This window comes from Paroedura picta, chromosome 1, assembly GCF_049243985.1.
Source record: "Paroedura picta isolate Pp20150507F chromosome 1, Ppicta_v3.0, whole genome shotgun sequence".
NCBI classification, from domain to species: domain Eukaryota; kingdom Metazoa; phylum Chordata; class Lepidosauria; order Squamata; family Gekkonidae; genus Paroedura; species Paroedura picta.
The window spans coordinates 87,089,413-87,107,606 of record NC_135369.1 but is presented as its reverse complement, the minus strand read 5'-3'; the positions used below and the strand labels follow the sequence as shown (position 1 = coordinate 87,107,606).

The 18,194-nt window shown below is 41.9% G+C and overlaps 1 protein-coding gene across 1 annotated transcript in view; it reads right to left on the bottom strand.

Moving 5' to 3' along the window:
- Positions 1-875: 875 nt before the first annotated feature.
- The window catches only part of GALNT2 (polypeptide N-acetylgalactosaminyltransferase 2), a 79,832-nt gene continuing 62,513 nt past the window's right edge, over positions 876-18,194 (bottom strand). Inside the window, exons 9-16 of the mRNA XM_077346460.1 lie at positions 13,467-13,554; positions 11,982-12,085; positions 9,849-9,975; positions 8,073-8,165; positions 7,806-7,889; positions 6,765-6,891; positions 4,362-4,481; positions 876-3,819 (exon numbers count right to left, since the gene is read on the bottom strand). Coding sequence (XP_077202575.1) covers positions 3,664-3,819; positions 4,362-4,481; positions 6,765-6,891; positions 7,806-7,889; positions 8,073-8,165; positions 9,849-9,975; positions 11,982-12,085; positions 13,467-13,554 — 899 coding nt within the window. The 3' untranslated portion in view covers positions 876-3,663. The remainder of the gene's footprint in view (positions 3,820-4,361; positions 4,482-6,764; positions 6,892-7,805; positions 7,890-8,072; positions 8,166-9,848; positions 9,976-11,981; positions 12,086-13,466; positions 13,555-18,194) is intronic.

Below are 18,194 nucleotides of genomic sequence, written 5' to 3'. Positions count from 1 at the left end.
CCTTATTTGGAGTCAAAAGGGCCTCATGGACCACCAGAAATTATTTCAAAATTAAAGTTTGTTCTGGAAAACTGTATTACCAAGTTAATTTTTGGTTGCAAATATTTTAACAGATTTCCATAACTAGAATTTCAAAACTAAGAGATGTAAATACTTGTCTTTCATCTATATTTCTACACCTATTACCTTGGAAAATTCATCACATTTCACTGATCAAGGTTAATTTGTTTGCAGCAGTTACTTCCTTATTATCACTTCCTCAACTAACAACCCCCTGAATGCTTTCACTATGGGAAAATCCATGTAGCAATAATTGGATGAGTCTTTGATTCATCAGTCCCTTCCTTGATCATGGGTAAAGGGCATATTAGATAAGGACAGCACAGCACAGATTACCTTTTACATAACTCTCCCACAGTAATGATGCTGAATGATTGGAGACTACATGCAATATTAAACCTGGTGCTTGAACCTGGCATGGAAAAGAGTCCACCATCTTCCAGTTCCAAAAAGCCTGCCAAGTCCAAGTGGCCATAAAGATTTAAAGTAATGCATAGTGCTGAATGCTAAGTACTGAGCAAGTTGAACAAATGGGTTTTGGACACATGCTTTTTGAACACCAGTCCACTTCTCCATGAAAATTGTAAGGCTCTTTGGAAATTGAGTGGAATTTCCAAAACAATCTGGGATACAACATTGGTGGAGGTACTGCATTGTTCATTCAGTCCAAAACTGGATGCATCCAATGTTCTAGTTTATGCTTTTTAGATTTTTAAAACTAGTTTGCAGATATTATGTGAGAGAGCTTGTTTTGCTGAAATACTGACTGCATATCATGTGTACACCAAAAGGGAATGACGGTAAGCCAGGCTATCTTATCTATAAAGTATTTATTTTAAGTTAAACAAACATTTTTCAAGGATGGTTTCCATCTATAAAATGAACAAAGTACAAGCTCTGTACAGCAGATTTTAAAAACCAACTGAAATGACAAACTATATTTAATTTGCAAAATCAACTCACATGTACCACCGTCATCATTTCTGCTTTGAAGGCGCTAATAAATGGTTAGAACCGAGAGAACGTTGCAGTTTTTTAAACGGATTCTAGTAATTTATTTTTAAAAGATGGCGGGGTGGGGTGTTGGCTATTTCTCAGACGGGGTCAGATGCACCACCGCTGCATACTCTCAACTTTCATTTCTTTATAGGGCTCCCTCGCCGGGCTCATTGATAAAGAATGTTTTCACAGCAGCAGTACTTGGGAGCACTGCATTCCCAAATCCATGGACCGGTAAAAGAATGGAGTCACAGTAAATCACTTTGGCACACGGTGTCATGTAAACATGCTTAACGGGACATTACAACATTTCTCTTCAGAACCAGGGACCATGACTCACATCTTGCTTGCAGCCTCTAAAGCAGGGATTATTATTATTTCGATTTATTTCCCACCACTCCCAAATGGCTTGTGGCGGGATCCCTTCCACGCAATGCTTACAGATACTGAAAAATATATCGCCTATTTCACAATGCAAATCTGACAAAAACTTCTTTAGAGAAATCTTGCCAGCAAACAGTCAAGGTTCTATTACTTAATTTAGCAAAGAGTGGGTAAATCAGCCAACTAGTTTTGGACTAGTAACAGAGTATGATAAAATCTTAGGATGCATTAATTCCTTTAGAAGTATTGCATTATTTCCAATTATTCTCAATTTCAATAATACATAATACTATCATACTACCTCCAATGAGTTCTTCAGCTTTCAACAGCAGAGGGGGCCACGCAAGTGAACATCCCCCAGTAACTAAGCCTTCCCACATCCCACCTTCCTGCTCCCCCTCCCCAGCACCACCACAGCTATTTTAAGGTTTCTCTCTTGCACTCTTGTTGTACCAAAGATGTATTTAAACGGGACGCAGCACATTGCTGAATTTCTACTAGGGAGGGAAAAAATTCAGGGCAGAAGAGGATCTCCCTTTGGCTCATTACATATCCAAGGAAAAAGGATTGTAAGCTCAAACGCCATAGTATTCATACATCATTTCAAAACAGTTCCTGCAGAGGTCACAGACATGCCATATGATTCCAAGCATTCATTGGCTTATTTGAGTTCAGTGTTCTGCAATGATGAAGTCTGTATGCATGGAAAGATGCCCACATTTTGTGGTAAATACTGCAGCTATAAGGGGAAATACAATTCATAAAAATACTTTTATCTATGCAACAAAAAAACATAATCAAGGCATAATTTAGTAATCGTTTTATCTATATTCTTGGTAATCCCTAGATGGCTGCTTATGAATGCTATTTCCTTTTCAACAGTATCTTGCAAACACCTGATTTCATTTTTAAGAAGTCTATGCAGTCCAGAAAAAAAAAACAAGTCCAAGATGCCACCAAGTCCTATCTTTTGACATGAAAATACCAGTTAGACGGAAACTACTGCTTGCAATGAACTACTTCCTCTCCAATTATTTTCTATAGCCTAGATTTAAAGATCTGGTTAGAAAGACAGACTTAAAGTGAAAGCCCAAATCATGATGCCCCAAGAGCATAACAGCTACAGTGCTGACACTTCATAGCAGTTTGTGGTTCCCCAGAAACGCTACAGTGGTCTTGTGCTATCGGTCAGTTCCATCACTTTGACAGCTTCTTAACAGGAGAAAGAAAAACATACCAATACAAACACTAGCCAGTGACAGACTCACCCTCCTAGCTGCATTATTTTTTTTAAGTAGTACTTAAAGGATAAATTAGCCTAGAATGGATCAACACAAATACCAAGTCTACAGACAGTGAGAGAACGGGGCATGAATCCCGCAAAGGGAGGTGAGAATGCTGGTGGAGATGAAGCGCACAAGCTCCCGCCTGCCGTCTTGCTGTCCTCCTCTCCAGAGCTCCAAAGTCTGCCAGGAGGAGGAAGTGCAGAGGAGGAGGCGCCACTTTGCCAAGCAGAAGCATCTGGAGATCGCGTGAACATGACGCAGCAGCATGAATCTGCACCTTTGCAAACTTGAGTTGATCTGTAACAATCCAGTCCGCTTTCCAGTGAAGGATCAATCGCTTTCTCAGTAAATTGCAAGATGGCCAACACTGTTAGGAGGTTGTAGATTTTGACAATATATTTCTCTGTGTATGTGTTTGTGTGTGCGTGTATACATACATGGTTATATTCAGAGTCCGGTCATAGAAAAGTTCATGGTCAAATATATCAAGGACACATGGCAAAAAACCTTCAAAAATGATGCTTTGAGTTCTGGAAACCACAAACACTGACTTCTATGCATATGAAGATTACCAATGATCCTCTCCAAGCAATTTACCCACCCCAACTATTCCCTCCCTCCCCACCCTCTGTGTGTTGAAAGCAGTTTTATACTGTACACCTGTTTCTAAGGATGTTAATCATCTGCCGTGTAGGTGCTAGCTTGAAGATGGAAAGGAACCGGTAAGCCTTTACGGTAGAAGGGAGCGCGTTGTGCCGCAGCTGTATTCGGTCAAACAATGGTAAGGTTTGCTTGCTTCCCTTTTGTTCACTTTAGTTGCTGTCAGCTGCTTTCAAAAAGATGGAATACTGAGGTATATAAAGTATCCGTAACGCAATCAGCAAAATGTTGCCCAAGGTTTAGGAAATGTGACAGTACTTGTGTGCAAGCCCTTCTACTGCTGTAGATTAAGTGTGAACTTCCACTGCTGTGACAGCGAAGGATTGCAGACTTCAACAGTCAGGCCACCATTTTTGGCATTCCGGCTGTCTAAACACAGATTACTGCCCACATGTCTCAGCTTGGCATTGCTTTCAATTTGTTCCCATTTCTAGAAAGAAAGAACAGAATGCAGACTGTAAAAAAAAAAGGTACGTCATCCCATAAAAACATTTGAAAATGGTTCAAGGAACTTAACCTCATGGCATTTTCTATTGCCCAAAAATGCAGGATGTGTAGCATAGCCTAAAGAAAAGCAGATTGCAAATCAGCAGATTGGAGGTGGTTTACCACTGCCTTCTTCTGTGCAGTACCGGCCAGGGTTAGCTGGTAGCCTTCAGTCAGCAAGGCTGTTAATGAGCTCAGGACAGCAGACATGGTTTTACCAGCAACCCCTGCCCCCCCCCCCAAAAAAAACCCAACAACAACTGTGAAGGTTAACCTGAGCATGCATGAGTGTCCCAAAGTCAGCCTGTGAGCTTCATGTCTGAGTAGAAATTTCAGCCTGGATATCCTAGCCCTAGTCTTGAACCTCCCTACACGTTGGCTGTCTGCTGCAGTGGCACACTGGGCTCCTCAGAACAGAAATAAATGTCTACACAACGCATACATTGTACTGGTGTGGCCTCAAGCCCTCAGCTGCAAAATACTGACCTGTCTACTGTCATTTTCCCTGCAGGCTTGAAGCTTTATGAGTGAGCCAGGAGCTCGATCCACAACAGTAAGGCACAAATCCATATGCTTCACTGACTTGTCCTTTGTTAAGGCCCATTCCTAAAACATAAATGAGATAACATATTCAAGTGGGCCAGGCATCCCTTCGCTGATCCACTGTTACGTACTTAACTAACATATTTCTGTGCCAATGTTTCTACAAAGACAGAAATTCTCTAGGAACTGGAAAACCAGATTCAGAATTTGACTCATCTCTTCCCCACAGTAAGAAATATTTCAGGAAGTCATTATTTTTTTATTACAACATTTTGCATACATATGGTTGGACCCCCTTGTTAACATTTGTTATTCCAAACATAATGAAGAAAGTCCATAATTCTAAAACTTGTCTACATGGGCAGCTGTTCCCATACAACCTAATCTACAGTGTGCCAATTCGGTTAAGATGACAATGATCCAGATTTCAGATAGCCACCCAGAAACAGCAAGCAGTTCTAGATGCATTTATTTAAGGAATACTCTACAGTAGGAAGCTCAGTAATACATCTGAACTCCTGAAACTGTACTGGTGCTTTAAGAAATGAGACTATAAAAGCTGTCCTATACTCCCTCTACTGGCTTTAAAGCACAGCAACATTCAATAAGGTGAAACCAACTCTGATCAAAAACACTTTATGGGAATGTGCAAATTAGCAAGTAGCTGGGTTGAAAGAATTCTCAGATGCTGGAGAATTCAAGAAATAAAAGCGCACAATATATCTAGCACCTTTAAACTGCTAGTGCTTTAAACTGAATTTCCAGCAGGTGAGACAGTATTTAGCTACATTATATATATATATATATATATGTATATTATACTCAAAATATAGAGTTTGTTACATTACATTACAGTACTATGGGCCACTATGGGCAGCTATGTCTATCCCAACTGAAGTGCACCCGGCGTATAGGACGACCCCCCCACTTGGAGGCATGTTTTTCAGGGGGGAAAAGTAGTCTTATACGCCAGCAAATACTGTATATACACACACTAGATTTAGCATGCCCTCTCCTTCCCCGTGGCCCCCAGGGAGCCCTCCCGCCAGGGCCACCCCCACCCCGCTGCAAAGCCCATTTATAATAAATGGGCTTCGCAAGGTTCCCCCCCCCCCCGCAGTTGGAGCCGTTCCCGGGAGGCCGGCAAGCACAGACAGCGCCTCCTCAAGGCGGCGTCCTCGCTTCTCAGGCTCCCGGGAAGGGCTGGCTCTCCCCCCTACCTCGCAGCTGAAGCCCTTCCCGGGAGGTGGAAAGCGCAGAGGCCGTGTCTTTGAGTCAGAGGCCATGCTTCCCAGCCTCCATGGAAGGGCTGCCCCCCCCGTGCAAAGGGCTGGGCTCCCCCCCTGAGGTGCCGGCCCTGCCTCTTTCACAGCCCCGAAGGCTCTTTCCTGCCCCCTCCCACCCGAGGCCCTGGCTTGGGAGCCGGGAAAGAGGCAGGGCCCTGAAGCCCCCCCCCCCCCGCCTCTCAGCCAAGGCCCGCCGCCTACCTGGTATGTCGGCAGGCAGGCAGGTAATGGCGGCCATGTACCGAAGGTGGCCCACGGGGGGGGGGGATCGCGACTTTGCGCCTCCTGATTCGTCAGGCCAAGAGCAAGGGGCCAATCGGCAGCCGCGCTGTGCACGGCTTGCGATTGGGCCCTTGGCGCCGTACTGACAAGCAGAGGGCCCAATCGGCAGGCGCAAAGTCCGGGAGGAAGGGGCCAATGGGCACCCTTCCCCATCTTGGACAGGGCACACCCAAGGGCCCTTACTGTTGTATTTATACCGCTCCCATGGAGTGGTTAAAGATTGGTAGGGTAGCTACCAAAGAGGTTACATTATTTAACATAGGAGATACTAATTCTAAAATATAGACAAGGATTTTTTCCAATAACATTATTGTAGCTGATACATATTATTTAAAGAGCCCTAACAAACAACAGCTTAAAAAAAAATCAAGGCAGCGTTTTGGAAAAGTTGTTTTGGACAAAAAAATTAAAAATTACGGTAACCCAAATCTAAATATAGTAAGACTATAAAATATATGCTCTTCTTCACTATTGTGTGCACAAAAGTCAGACAAAAAGAGAATGCACTACAGCAGGGGTAGTCAACCTGTGGTCTTCCAGATGTTCATGGACTACAATTCCCATGAACCCCTGCCAGTGTTTGCTGTCAGGGGCTCATGGGAATTGTAGTCCATGAACATCTGGAGGACCACAGGTTGACTACCCCTGCACTAGAGAACGTGCTACTCTGTTGTGCTGCAAATGATTAGAAATGGAATTTATTTCAACTAGCTCATTTCTTAAGTGGAAAAAATATTCAGTTCTAATACTATGGTAATAGCAGCTAGCAACGACTAACCTGATTCCCCCCAGCATTGTGACATTCGTAAACACCAACCACGCCATCTGCAAAATGGCCTAATGTGTCAAGGCAATTGGCTCCTTGCTGTAAGGCCCCAAAAGCAATATCTTGGTGATCAGGTACCCTGAAAAACAAACATCTTTGAGTTCAAAATCCCTGCAAATCACTTGACCCTAAAAGGAATCCAGAGGTGCCTACAGCGCCTATGCAAGGACATCCATCTAGAGATTGTTCTAGGACAGCAGTGGCGAAAATATGGTATGGTGCCAGAGGCAGCATTCAGGGTCCTTTCTGTGGGCATGCGCACCGTTGCCCCAGCAGAGACTTTGCTGAGTCAGCCTGCACGAAGTCCAGCTTCCCAACGCCCAGAGGATGGGGAGGACTCTTCCCACAAGTTCCCTGACCCAGGAAGCGACTGGCTGGTTTGGGTCACTCAGCTGGGCTGGCGTCTGCAAGTGTTGGTGGGAGCAGGAAGCCTGCGCTGAACAGAGCCCGGGGAAAGCAGAGCCAGGCCAGACCCCACCGGAGAGGCCACATGTCGCTGCCCACCCACCCAGCCTTGCCACCTCTCCTCAATGGAGCAAAGATGAAGAAGAAAGAGAGGGAGGGAAGGGAAAGGTGCAGAGGGGGGAAAAGGGCGGGGGGACGACAAAACCCAAAAATAAACGGTCCAACAACAAAGGGCTATGTTACTGTTTATTTAAGAGAAAAGATGTTAATGTATGAGTTGTTTTTTCTAAACTAAAACCTCAGTATTCAGGTTAAATTGCCATGTTGGCACTTTGCGATAAATAAATGGGTTTTGGGCTGCAGTTTGGGCACTCAGTATATAAAAGGTTCGCCATCAATGTTCTAGGATATCTATCCATAGCTATTTTGCCACAACATGGCTATATTATAAAGCAGCAAGCAATACTGTTTGAAACATCTGTAGTGTTTGCATGAAACTATCGATGTAGCTGAAGAAACCAAAGCCCAAAGTGAAGTCAAAATCAGGAGCAAGTTTTTCACCAGCCAGTTTAACAATAAAAGACTCACCTTAATTCTGGGTACACATTCTCAAGATACCACTTGAATGGTTTGCAGCTAAGTCTCTTTCTCAGCTCCAATCGGCTTTGAATACTATTGAGAGAAAGGGTAGTTTCGTAATAACTGCATTTAAACTGGCACAATTTCAAAACTACAGATGTTAACAATGACTTAACAGAGAAAACAGAGTATGTTCAGTTTTTATAACGTGAGTGCAGAGTCCCCCAAATACTATGATTTCTAAATGGATGAACAGTAGACAGCAATTTGACTTACTTGCCATAAGGTACATTTCTGGCTGAAGGCACTGCTGCGTAATAGAAATTTTTGTATTCATCCATCCAGACTTCTGCTGCCCTGCGTGTGTTTCTGGAAATAATGCAAGACATTATTATTTTTGCTCCTGTGACAGTAATGAGGCTTTGTTACTCTCCCATGCCACAGATCCTTTTACACTAAGAATACTGCAATAAACAAAGATATCACAATGCCTCCACAAGCAAAATATGTGGATGTTTACTACAACTAACCCTCTTAAGATCTTTTGTAGTGGAAATCTTGTGTTTGTAGAAAGGGCCTTGTGCATTTTATGGTTCTATTTTACTTCTGCCATTAGGGGAACAAATGAACACAGAGTGAAGATCAAGGAGTGCTCCAAAACTATTTCAGGTACTGAAGTAAACTATTAATCCTTTATAAAAGCTAAGAAAAATAGCCTTGTGTTCATCCAGATGAGAACTGAAAAGTCTTTGGATAACTAAAAGGTAAAGGTAAAGGTATCCCCTGTGCAAGCACCGAGTCGTCTGACCCTTGGGGTGATGCCCTCTAGCGTTTTCATGGCAGACTCAATACGGGGTGGTTTGCCAGTGCCTTCCCCAGTCATTACCGTTTTACCCCCCAGCAAGCTGGGTACTCATTTTACTGACCTCGGAAGGATGGAAGGCTGAGTCAACCTTGAGCCGGCTGCTGGGATTGAACTTCCAGCTTCATGGGCAGAGCTTTCAGACTGCATGTCTGTTGCCTTACCACTCTGCACCACAAGAGGCTCTTTTGGATTTGTGCAAATCAATAAGACTGCTACAAGTAACAGGATTCAAAGAGAAGAGAGGTCACACCCCCTTGCTCACACCTGCATCGTCTGACTCTTGTGGGAAAAACATGTTTTTCACTATTTTGGTTACTGCTAATATAGCATATTAGCCTGTTCTGTCTCCGGATTTCCTGTAATGTAAGTTAACCTTCACTGGTAAGTGTTTAGTATGATCCATATCATAGACTTGTATTCAATACCTTTTTTCTGCTTGTGCCCCCCTTTATCCATGGTGGAGGCAGTCCTCTACTGAGGGGTGTGCATTTGTCTGGCACTTCTAGACACTTCTGCTCATGCCAAATGTATTTTTCAAGGAGCTGAAAAGTACTCAGTGCAAGAGGAACATGGTCTGCTTGGCAGGAGATCACTTCTGCAAAGGATGAAGAGGTGCACAAGTCCTAGAAAAATTTTCTTGTGTAGAAGTACTAACCAAGTGACGTGCTGAACCATGGTGCACCTCACTGTCCTGAACAGGGTCGATTCTGTAGCCATCAATACACTTTAATGCAATTTTCCTTATGACTGGGACAGATGTGCCTTTTCCATGGACAGCCAAAACAGATGTTAAGGCACCAAAACAGATGTTAAGGTAAATCAGGTATATTGTTTTCCCAACTTCATGATTTGTCTGATGTGTTTTTGAGGGATTTTCTTTTCCCTTCTTTGCAGTTAGAACAATGTGTATGTTGAATTCCAGTTGACTTGACAGTCCAAATAAATGTTAATGTTTGCTGTAGATTTAATCTCATTTGATCATTCTGACAGAAATTCATTTCAATTCATATCATGCTGTGATAATCTTTAAAACGAACATAGAAGAAACATCTGCAAGATTTCACTTTGTGACAAGGAGTTTGACATGCTAGTAGGGTGTCCTAAAAGGAAAATCACTCACTGGATCTCTGAGTAAGGACTCAATTCCTGCTTTGATCATTTTCGTTATAGCCATCTCCCAAAGTTACCTTGCAAAAACAGTACCACTTCCTCCAGGGAAGGTATAAGGATGTTGCTTGCGGAACACGTGGCCAACCCTGCTGCATGGGATTATTTCAAGGCTCCCACCGCACTGCCACACACGGAATGAAATCTCTACCATCAGAAAACAAGCAATGGAGTGAACAGAAAATGTAGCCATACTTTCCCATCCCTATTCATCCAACCACCCAGATGGGAAAATTAATCTTTCAGCAGTCTCTACCACAGTGATAATATCTGAAGTCAGCATTTAACACCTTGATTTGGTTCTGCCCTTCAGGGAAGATTCTGAGATTCTATCCCAGACTCCTCTAGTAATGCATGAAAGTAGAAGTCACACTGGAAAGTCAGGATTTTGTGATAAGAAATATTAACATCAAAGGGAAGTGTGTATATAAGAATTAGCTTACTTTCCTATGCAGCTTCTACCTTTTGACACTACCGGCTAGCCAATGTGGGGCAGTCGCGTCAGTCTGGGAACTCAAGAGACCCTGGTTTGAACTCCCATGCTGCTGTGGAATTGGGTCAGGTGACCCTGGGCCAGTCACATAGCTCAGTCTCTTCTACCACACAGAGGTTGTTGTGAGGATAGCATGGAGGAAAGAGCAGCGTGAGTTGCTTCGGGTCTCATTGGGGAGAAAGGTGGGATATCATCAGAAGGTGGCATATGAATATAGTCGAATAAACCCACTTTCATACAAGAATTGGACATTAGCAAGGGCAAAACTGCTGCTTTCATTCACAGCTCTTTTTACCTCAGCCCATTTTTATTCACCACTGGTTTCAAACACCTAACACGGATGTTTGATCTCATTTTCTGTTTCTTCCTAATTTCAGCTTCCCTAGAGATTTTAAAAATTTACTGCATTTATATCCTGCCGCTCTCCCCAGTGGGACCCAAAGTAGCTTCCATCATTCCCCTCTCCTCCGTTTCATCCTCACAACAGCCCTGTGAGGTACGGGAGGCCGGGAGTGTGTGACTGGCCCAAGGTCACCCAGCAAGCTTTCGTGGCACAAGTGGGGATTCGAACTGGAGCCTCCCAGATCCTAGCCCAACTTTAAAACTGCTACAACACACTGGCTGTGACAGGATCAATTTCACACCCCTAGGATACCTTCAAGCTGTCTATTTTATGATGGTATATCAGCATGGTCTAGTTCAAGAGCACATGCATTTTTAAATCCCAAATCTGGGAGGCAAACACAACCAAATGGAAATCTGATAGAATTTTGGCACTTGATAAAGACCACTAATAGAAACAAGGTTCAGGAGGGTAGCCGCAATGGTTTGCAGGAGAAGAGCTAGATTTGAGTCCAGGAGCACTTTAAAGACCAACCAGAATTCAGTATAAGCTTTTGAGCGTTGAAGCTTCATATCAGATAAAGGGAGCTTTGCCTGTTGAAAGTTTATACCCTAGAAATCTTGTTGGTCTAAGAGGTGTTAACGGACTCAAATCCAGCTCTAATACAAACAAGTAAACCAGAGATGATGCTAAAAATATCATAAATTCACCTTCAACTAAAGTGCCAATTGTCTACTGATAATATGAATCAGTGCATGTCACTTTTATAGTTGAAACAGCATATAAAAGTGGATTAACCCCACAAATGCTAAATTCTACTTTAAACTTCGCAAGACGTGTTGAATGTGGCACTTTGAACACTGAATTTTAATGACTTTTATTTTTTCAATGCCATGGTTCAAACACGATGGAAAAATTATGCCATGCTACTACATAAACAAATTGCTAAGGATCATCTGAGTTCATCTGTGTAAAACCCGACTCCCACCTCCCCTCCCTCCCGCTTTGGGACAAACCACAGATGACCATGAGATCAGAAACAGCAGAACCATCCTCCATTGGCTGTTTTGCTGGTCTCTTGTACAAAGGCTATTTAACTCAGGCGCCCTCTAGCACCTCCCCCTTTTCTCATTTTTCCAAAATTAAGCTCTGATTTTAAAATACAGCTCTGTTTAGACTGAATTGTTTGCCAGTAATCCACTTAAAGCATTGTCATTTCAATCTTCTCCAGACAGACATCTGAAGGCTATGAATTCGTGAAAACTGAGTGACAGTACAATTTCTTTTCAAAACATTTCTAAAAGGAAAAGTGCATACCTAGATTTTCTCCACCCCACACATCCATCATCATATCATACTTTCCTAGCTCTTCAAAATAGAGTTTGTCCATCACAAAGAGTCCACCAGCGATCATTGGTGTTCTAATGAGACAGAAGGCAAAGAATCCGTGTTATATGGGATAATCAGATTAAAACCCTCTGGCTGAACACTTTCTACCCATATCTAAGAACTAAATCCATTCAGTTGCTGTGTCACTTGTAATGTGGCCAAGACAGCTAGATACCTGGATAGCCACTTTTCAAACTTGTTAAAAGAACAAATGTTGCTTTACTATTTATTTTTAGGATTAGTTTGAAGCTAGTTAAATTTAATTCTTATCTTCTGATGTTTATCAAGCACCTTGCAAATGAATGCAGAGCTTGGTGTAGTGGTTAACAGTGGCGGCTTCTAAACTACAGAGCAGGGTATGATTCTGTGCTCCCCTATGTGCAGCCAGCTGGGTGTCCTTGGGCTAGTTATGGTCCTATCAGAGCTGTTCTCATGAAGCAGTAATAGCAGAGCTCTCTCTGCCTCACCTACCTCACAGGGTGTCTGTTGTGGGGAGAGGAAAAGGAAGGCAATTATAAGTCACTTTTGGTAGAGGAAAGTGGGGTATAAAAATCAACTCTTCTTCTATTCCTAATACCTATTTATAGACCAGGACCATATGGATAAATTATAAACATTTCCATATATTTGATCATGCTGCTGCTGTTTCTGCTCATTAGGAGGGACATTGAATCAGATGCACAAATCCCACACAGCTCTCTGCTCTGGAGAATTCACCAAGCATTGCCCATAAACATTCAAACTTGTCTTTTTATGGACTAGAAATTTGCTTTCAATTTTAGACAAAACAGCCATTTCCAGGAAACAAGAGTTCTGCAGAAAAGACAGTATCTGTCACTTATGAAATGTACAATGCCTTTGATGATGTCATTTTAGGGAGAACTAATCAGAGAAATCTGCTCTGGCCTAATCTACTTTGTCAGTAAATTGTGTGTAACAGTCCAGTTCAGTCACTAAAATGCATACAGAACAGGATTCAACCCTTCAAGCTGTTCAAGCAGTGTTTTTCTCCCTTTTCTTTACATGATGCAATCTCAGCCTATGTTGACATGAAGACAACATTCAGCTGTAGTGTCTTGCAAGTGACCCCTTTCATAAGGAAAAACTTGGCCCACTAGCAATGACTGCTTCCACTGCGAATCTGTTAGCTTTTCTCCACGTATCATCCAGCAGTATTCCCAACTCACATTAAACCAACGTCATTTCCTCTCGTGTGTATGCATTTATTTTAATTATTTAAACTGTTTCTACCTTGTAAACTCTCTCCCAGTAGCTCTCAGGGAGATTCATGATACTCAAGATAATTCCAGCGCAGTCTGATAGGCCTAACTGGAGAGATGGGAACTCCGAAAGTTCACTTACTAAGAGCAAAGGGATCGCTTTGGGAGGGGAAGGGCAATGGCAGGAACATACTTGATGGGAGCAACTGGGTTCCCTTGCCGTGCTCTTCTTTGCTCTGGGGTCATGTAATCCCATTTGAATACCAAATTCCAATCAAAGCCTAAAAAGAGAGAGGGAATAGATATCACATCAGTTTGCTTCCTTCCTCTTTGGAGTAAATGGTTCTAGAAGAAAAGGTGAAAAGTAAACTGTTGAATAAGCATCATTCTTCAATAACTGCATGGATATTTAACCCCATCCACAAAACTAGGCTCACTTTGCAATTCGATTTGGTGTAATTACAACTTGGCTACTACAAGCAACAGGATATTTGAGCATTCATATTTATTCTGACTTATCAATACTAATGTGATTTTTCTCCCATCTTGCCAAATTACATGACCGCATTTCTACCTGTTCATGGTGAGGGTAGGTTGTATGCAGTGCAAAGACCATCCAAATCCTACATTTTCATTTTTTGGTACACGTTACATGCAGCACAAACTATATTCATGTTTATAAAACACTTTATTTTGAATGGTTTACGACTGTCTTACATTGATAGTTGTTTCACTTTACTACATTTATTACGTGTGTCTGTGAATATGCACATCAAGATACATTCCACCACCCCGTCCACAAGGTGAGCCATTAGAAACAATTCCTAAAGACTATGAAGAAGAGGACATGCTTGCCATTCTTCCCCCATCTGCTCAGTCTCCATTCAGCTGCACTGGAAATGAACATCTACAAAATCCTGCACCAAACCTTCCTTGCCACCCCAGCCATTCTCAGAAGGTTCTCCATTCCTGTTAATGACTGCCAGGAACCCCTACAAGTGCTTTAACATTAATGTACATTTCTGGTTTCAAACAAATGCAGGCTTCTCTTGGCAAACACTTAATGAAGGAATGTCCACAGCTGATAGAAATATACCCTAAATCAAGTTTGAATATTTGTACGTATCCAGAAGTAGATTTACTTATGCCGTCAAAGCAAAATAATTATGACCATCTACCCCATTCAAACCCAAGCAATGGCCTGCACAGACCTCCATAGCTTCTGTGGAATGGCATTTCATGCCACATTCCCTGTGGTACACAGGTTTCATGGTGTTTTTTTATTAACTGATTTACGTAGCAAGCAGCTCCATGCAAATCTTTAAAAACCAAAGATTTGGAATTTGCCATGCCTGTTAGATCAGTCAAATCAATTTGGCAGCATGCCTCAGTCTGTAGCTATGTACTCTTTTTGGGGGAATTCTGTATTTATAGAACAGTACACACATTCTTGATGAGAGCTCCACTATAATATCCATTCTAAGAGCTTGCAGATTTCCATAACACTGCAAGCTTTGGCCTGGAAATGCTGAGACTAGCCTGAGTCTAGACATATGATCACCGCTAGTGCAACAGATGTTTGCCTTTAGATACTTATTGGAAAATGCCCGTTGTCTCACACATATACTCAAGGTTAACAGCAGTTTCAGAAGATCACAAAATGCATGGGAAAGGCAGGCTATAAATAACATAAATAAGCAAAATGATATTCATATATATGTTTATGTAACCAATTACAGAAGAGACTCCTTTAAATGTGAGATAGAGAAGACGGGAAACTGCTTATCATTCTACAAACATACACATGGCTAAGAGAAACAAGGGTAATTAGGAAGCCCTGTTACTACCCCCTTCCTTCAGTGAGCCCCTCTACCTGCCCAGACTTGATATATTTAAACATGTTCCAACAAGTACTTTGCTCTACACAGGAGAAAGGACAGGAGGAGGGTTTCCACTGTTCTACATAAATAATTCAGCTGCAGCCATCTAGGCACTTCCCACTTAAATGAAATTTCAGTATTCTGTAAGCCAAAGCCAACTGATAGCAATTATCGAAAGTCGGATATTTTTTCCTCTAGTCTCATAGCTATGCTGGATCAGAGCGGTGGCCTATCAAGTCTGGCATACAGTCTCACACACTGGCCAAACAGTTCCTCTGGAAATCTAACAATGTGGCACAGAAGCCAAGGTATTTCCCTGATGTTGCCTCCTGGCACTGGTTTGCAGAGATATACTGCCTCTGAATGCAGAGGCTGCCTTGAGTCGCCACAGCCTCCTATCATCCATGAACCTGGCTAATCCCCTTTTAAGCTCTCTCTGCCTGGAGCATTCTGTGGCAGTGAGTTCCACATTTTAATCACTTGTTGAACATAGCAGTACATACACTTGCCTATCTTGAAATTACTGCCTTTCAACTCCACTGGACATCCGGAAATTCTAGTATATTAAGAGAGAAAAAGTTCTCTCCATCCATTCTTTCCATTCTGTGTAGAATTTTGTAATTATAGTCTTCCTTAGTCTCTTTTCTAGAGCCTCTTGTCGCGCAGAGTGGTAAGGCAGCGACATGCTGTCTGAAGCTGTCTTCCCATAAGGTTGGGAGTTCGATCCCAGCAGCCGGCTCAAGGTTGACTCAGCCTTCCATCCTCCCGAGGTCGGTAAAATGAGTACCCAGCTTGCTGGGGGGTAAACGGTAATGACTGGGGAAGGCACTGGGAAACCACCCCGTATTGTGTCTGCCATGAAAACGCTAGAGGGCGTCACCCCAAGGGTCAGACATGACCCGGTGCTTGCACAGGGGATACCTTTACCTTTAGTCTCTTTTCTAAACTGAAAAATCCCAAACTCTTCAGTTTTTCCTCATAGGAAAGTTACATTAATCATTTATGTTACCCCCTTTTGTACATTTTCCAATTCTGCAATATCCCTGTTGAGATACAGTGACCAAAACTGCACACTATTCCAAATGAGGCCGCATTACAGATCTATAAAGGGACTTCTTGGATATTTTATTTTCAACCCCTTTCCAAATAAACCTCCAGAAAGGAGTTTAAGCCACACTAGGCTGACATTTTCATTGAGCTATCCACTATGACCTCAAGGTCTCTTTCCCTCTCAGCAAGTTCAGACCTTATTAGCATATATTTAAAAGCTGGGTTGTGGGTTTTTTTGTCCAACGTGTATTACTTTTCACTGACCTACACGGAACTTCATTTCCACACTGTTGGCCACCCACTCAATTTGTGGAGATTCTTTTGGAGCTCTTTCCGGTAGTCCTCCTGGTTTTCACTAACCTGAATACCTCAGTACCATCTGCAAACATGGCCACTACACTGCTCATCTTCAATTCCAGATGATTTATGAATAAATTAAATAGCCCCAGCCCCAGTACAGACCCTTGTGGTACTCCACTGCTCACTTGAGAGAATTGTTCACTTGTTCCTCACCACATGTCTGCTAAGCTTACTCAGGAATTTCTGGCAAGGAACTTTGCCCAAAGCTTTGAAAATCTAAGTATACAGTGTCTGCCAAGTCACCATTACCAACCTGCCTGTTCAATTTCTTAAGGCCAGAGGGGCAGGACTTGACTTCAGTCATTAACCACATAGGCATTCTTTTAGACCTGGCAGTACCTTTCCTAACATGGACAATCATTCTATATAGGTCTCAATTAATATGGCTTAATTAGCTTCCCATTATTCTGTAGGAATTTAACTCTCAAGTTCCTTTTTGGACTTTCTTCGAACTAGTCCTCTCACTTTTGTAAAGTTCCTTCATTTGAAATCAAATGTTACTGCTTGGGACATGAGGAGTAACATTCCACTGGCCTGAATGGTGAACTTAGCAGCACAGCGGTCACTATTACCAACAGGCGCACCATCTATCTCACTCCAAAAAGGGATGGCCCTAAACAAATAGCTGTAACCCCCCCCCCGCCCATTCTGTACATACTACAATGGCATTCTTCTAGTTATCCTACAATTGCAGTAACAACATCTGCCAGCACTAAATTAGCCAATCAGAAACTTTTAAAGACTGCTTCAAATGAAATAAGATATTAGTCTTTCCAAAAGACAATGTGAAACATCAAAACAAAAATACAAACAGAAACATCTGTTTCGATGACATCGGTGAGTCTGATGTGGCAAACACAAGACTGAACATTAGAGGGCTCTACTGGACTACAAATGAAAGTGTAACATATCCTGAAATGCTAAAAAGGATTAAAGGAAAAGTAATCTGATATGGATGCATCAATCCAATTTGATTAGAAAAGTTTCTGCTTACAATGAGATTAATAGCAAATGATACACAAGGATCATTTGTGCATAGTTATTCACTTTAAAGCATGCACAACAAAGCTGTTTCTGTATTTTGTAAGAAACTCTTTGTGTTTTAGTTTCTTTTTTAAATAAAAGATTTGACACTGTAGATTGGCCCTGGTGTTCCAGAATGAAAATCAACACTGAAGAATTGTTCATATTTCTAGAAACCATACTCAACACTGTAAAATGTTTCAAAAAATATGTTTGAACATTTAAACATTAATATTGTTTTTCAACAGTTAGACCGATAAGAAAAAATTAATTGGGTAAATATTAAAACTTGACAATTAAAGTATCTTCATTAGACCCACAAAAAGTCAAAGCTTTAAAAATGTTAAAAGCTCACTGCCAGTCTTCAAGCAGCAGCTGGACAGATACATATCCTGGATGCTTTAGGATGACCATGCATTAAGCAGGGGATTGGATTAGATGGCCTGTATGACCCCTTCCAACTCTATGTTTACACCTTTTATTTGAAAATAAAGGCCCGAAACCATTTTGACCATTCAATTCGCTTGCATTTTATTTCAAAAACTATGTTTTCTACATATAATAATTAAATCACAAAGAAGAAAATCTATTTAATTATGTAATTGCAG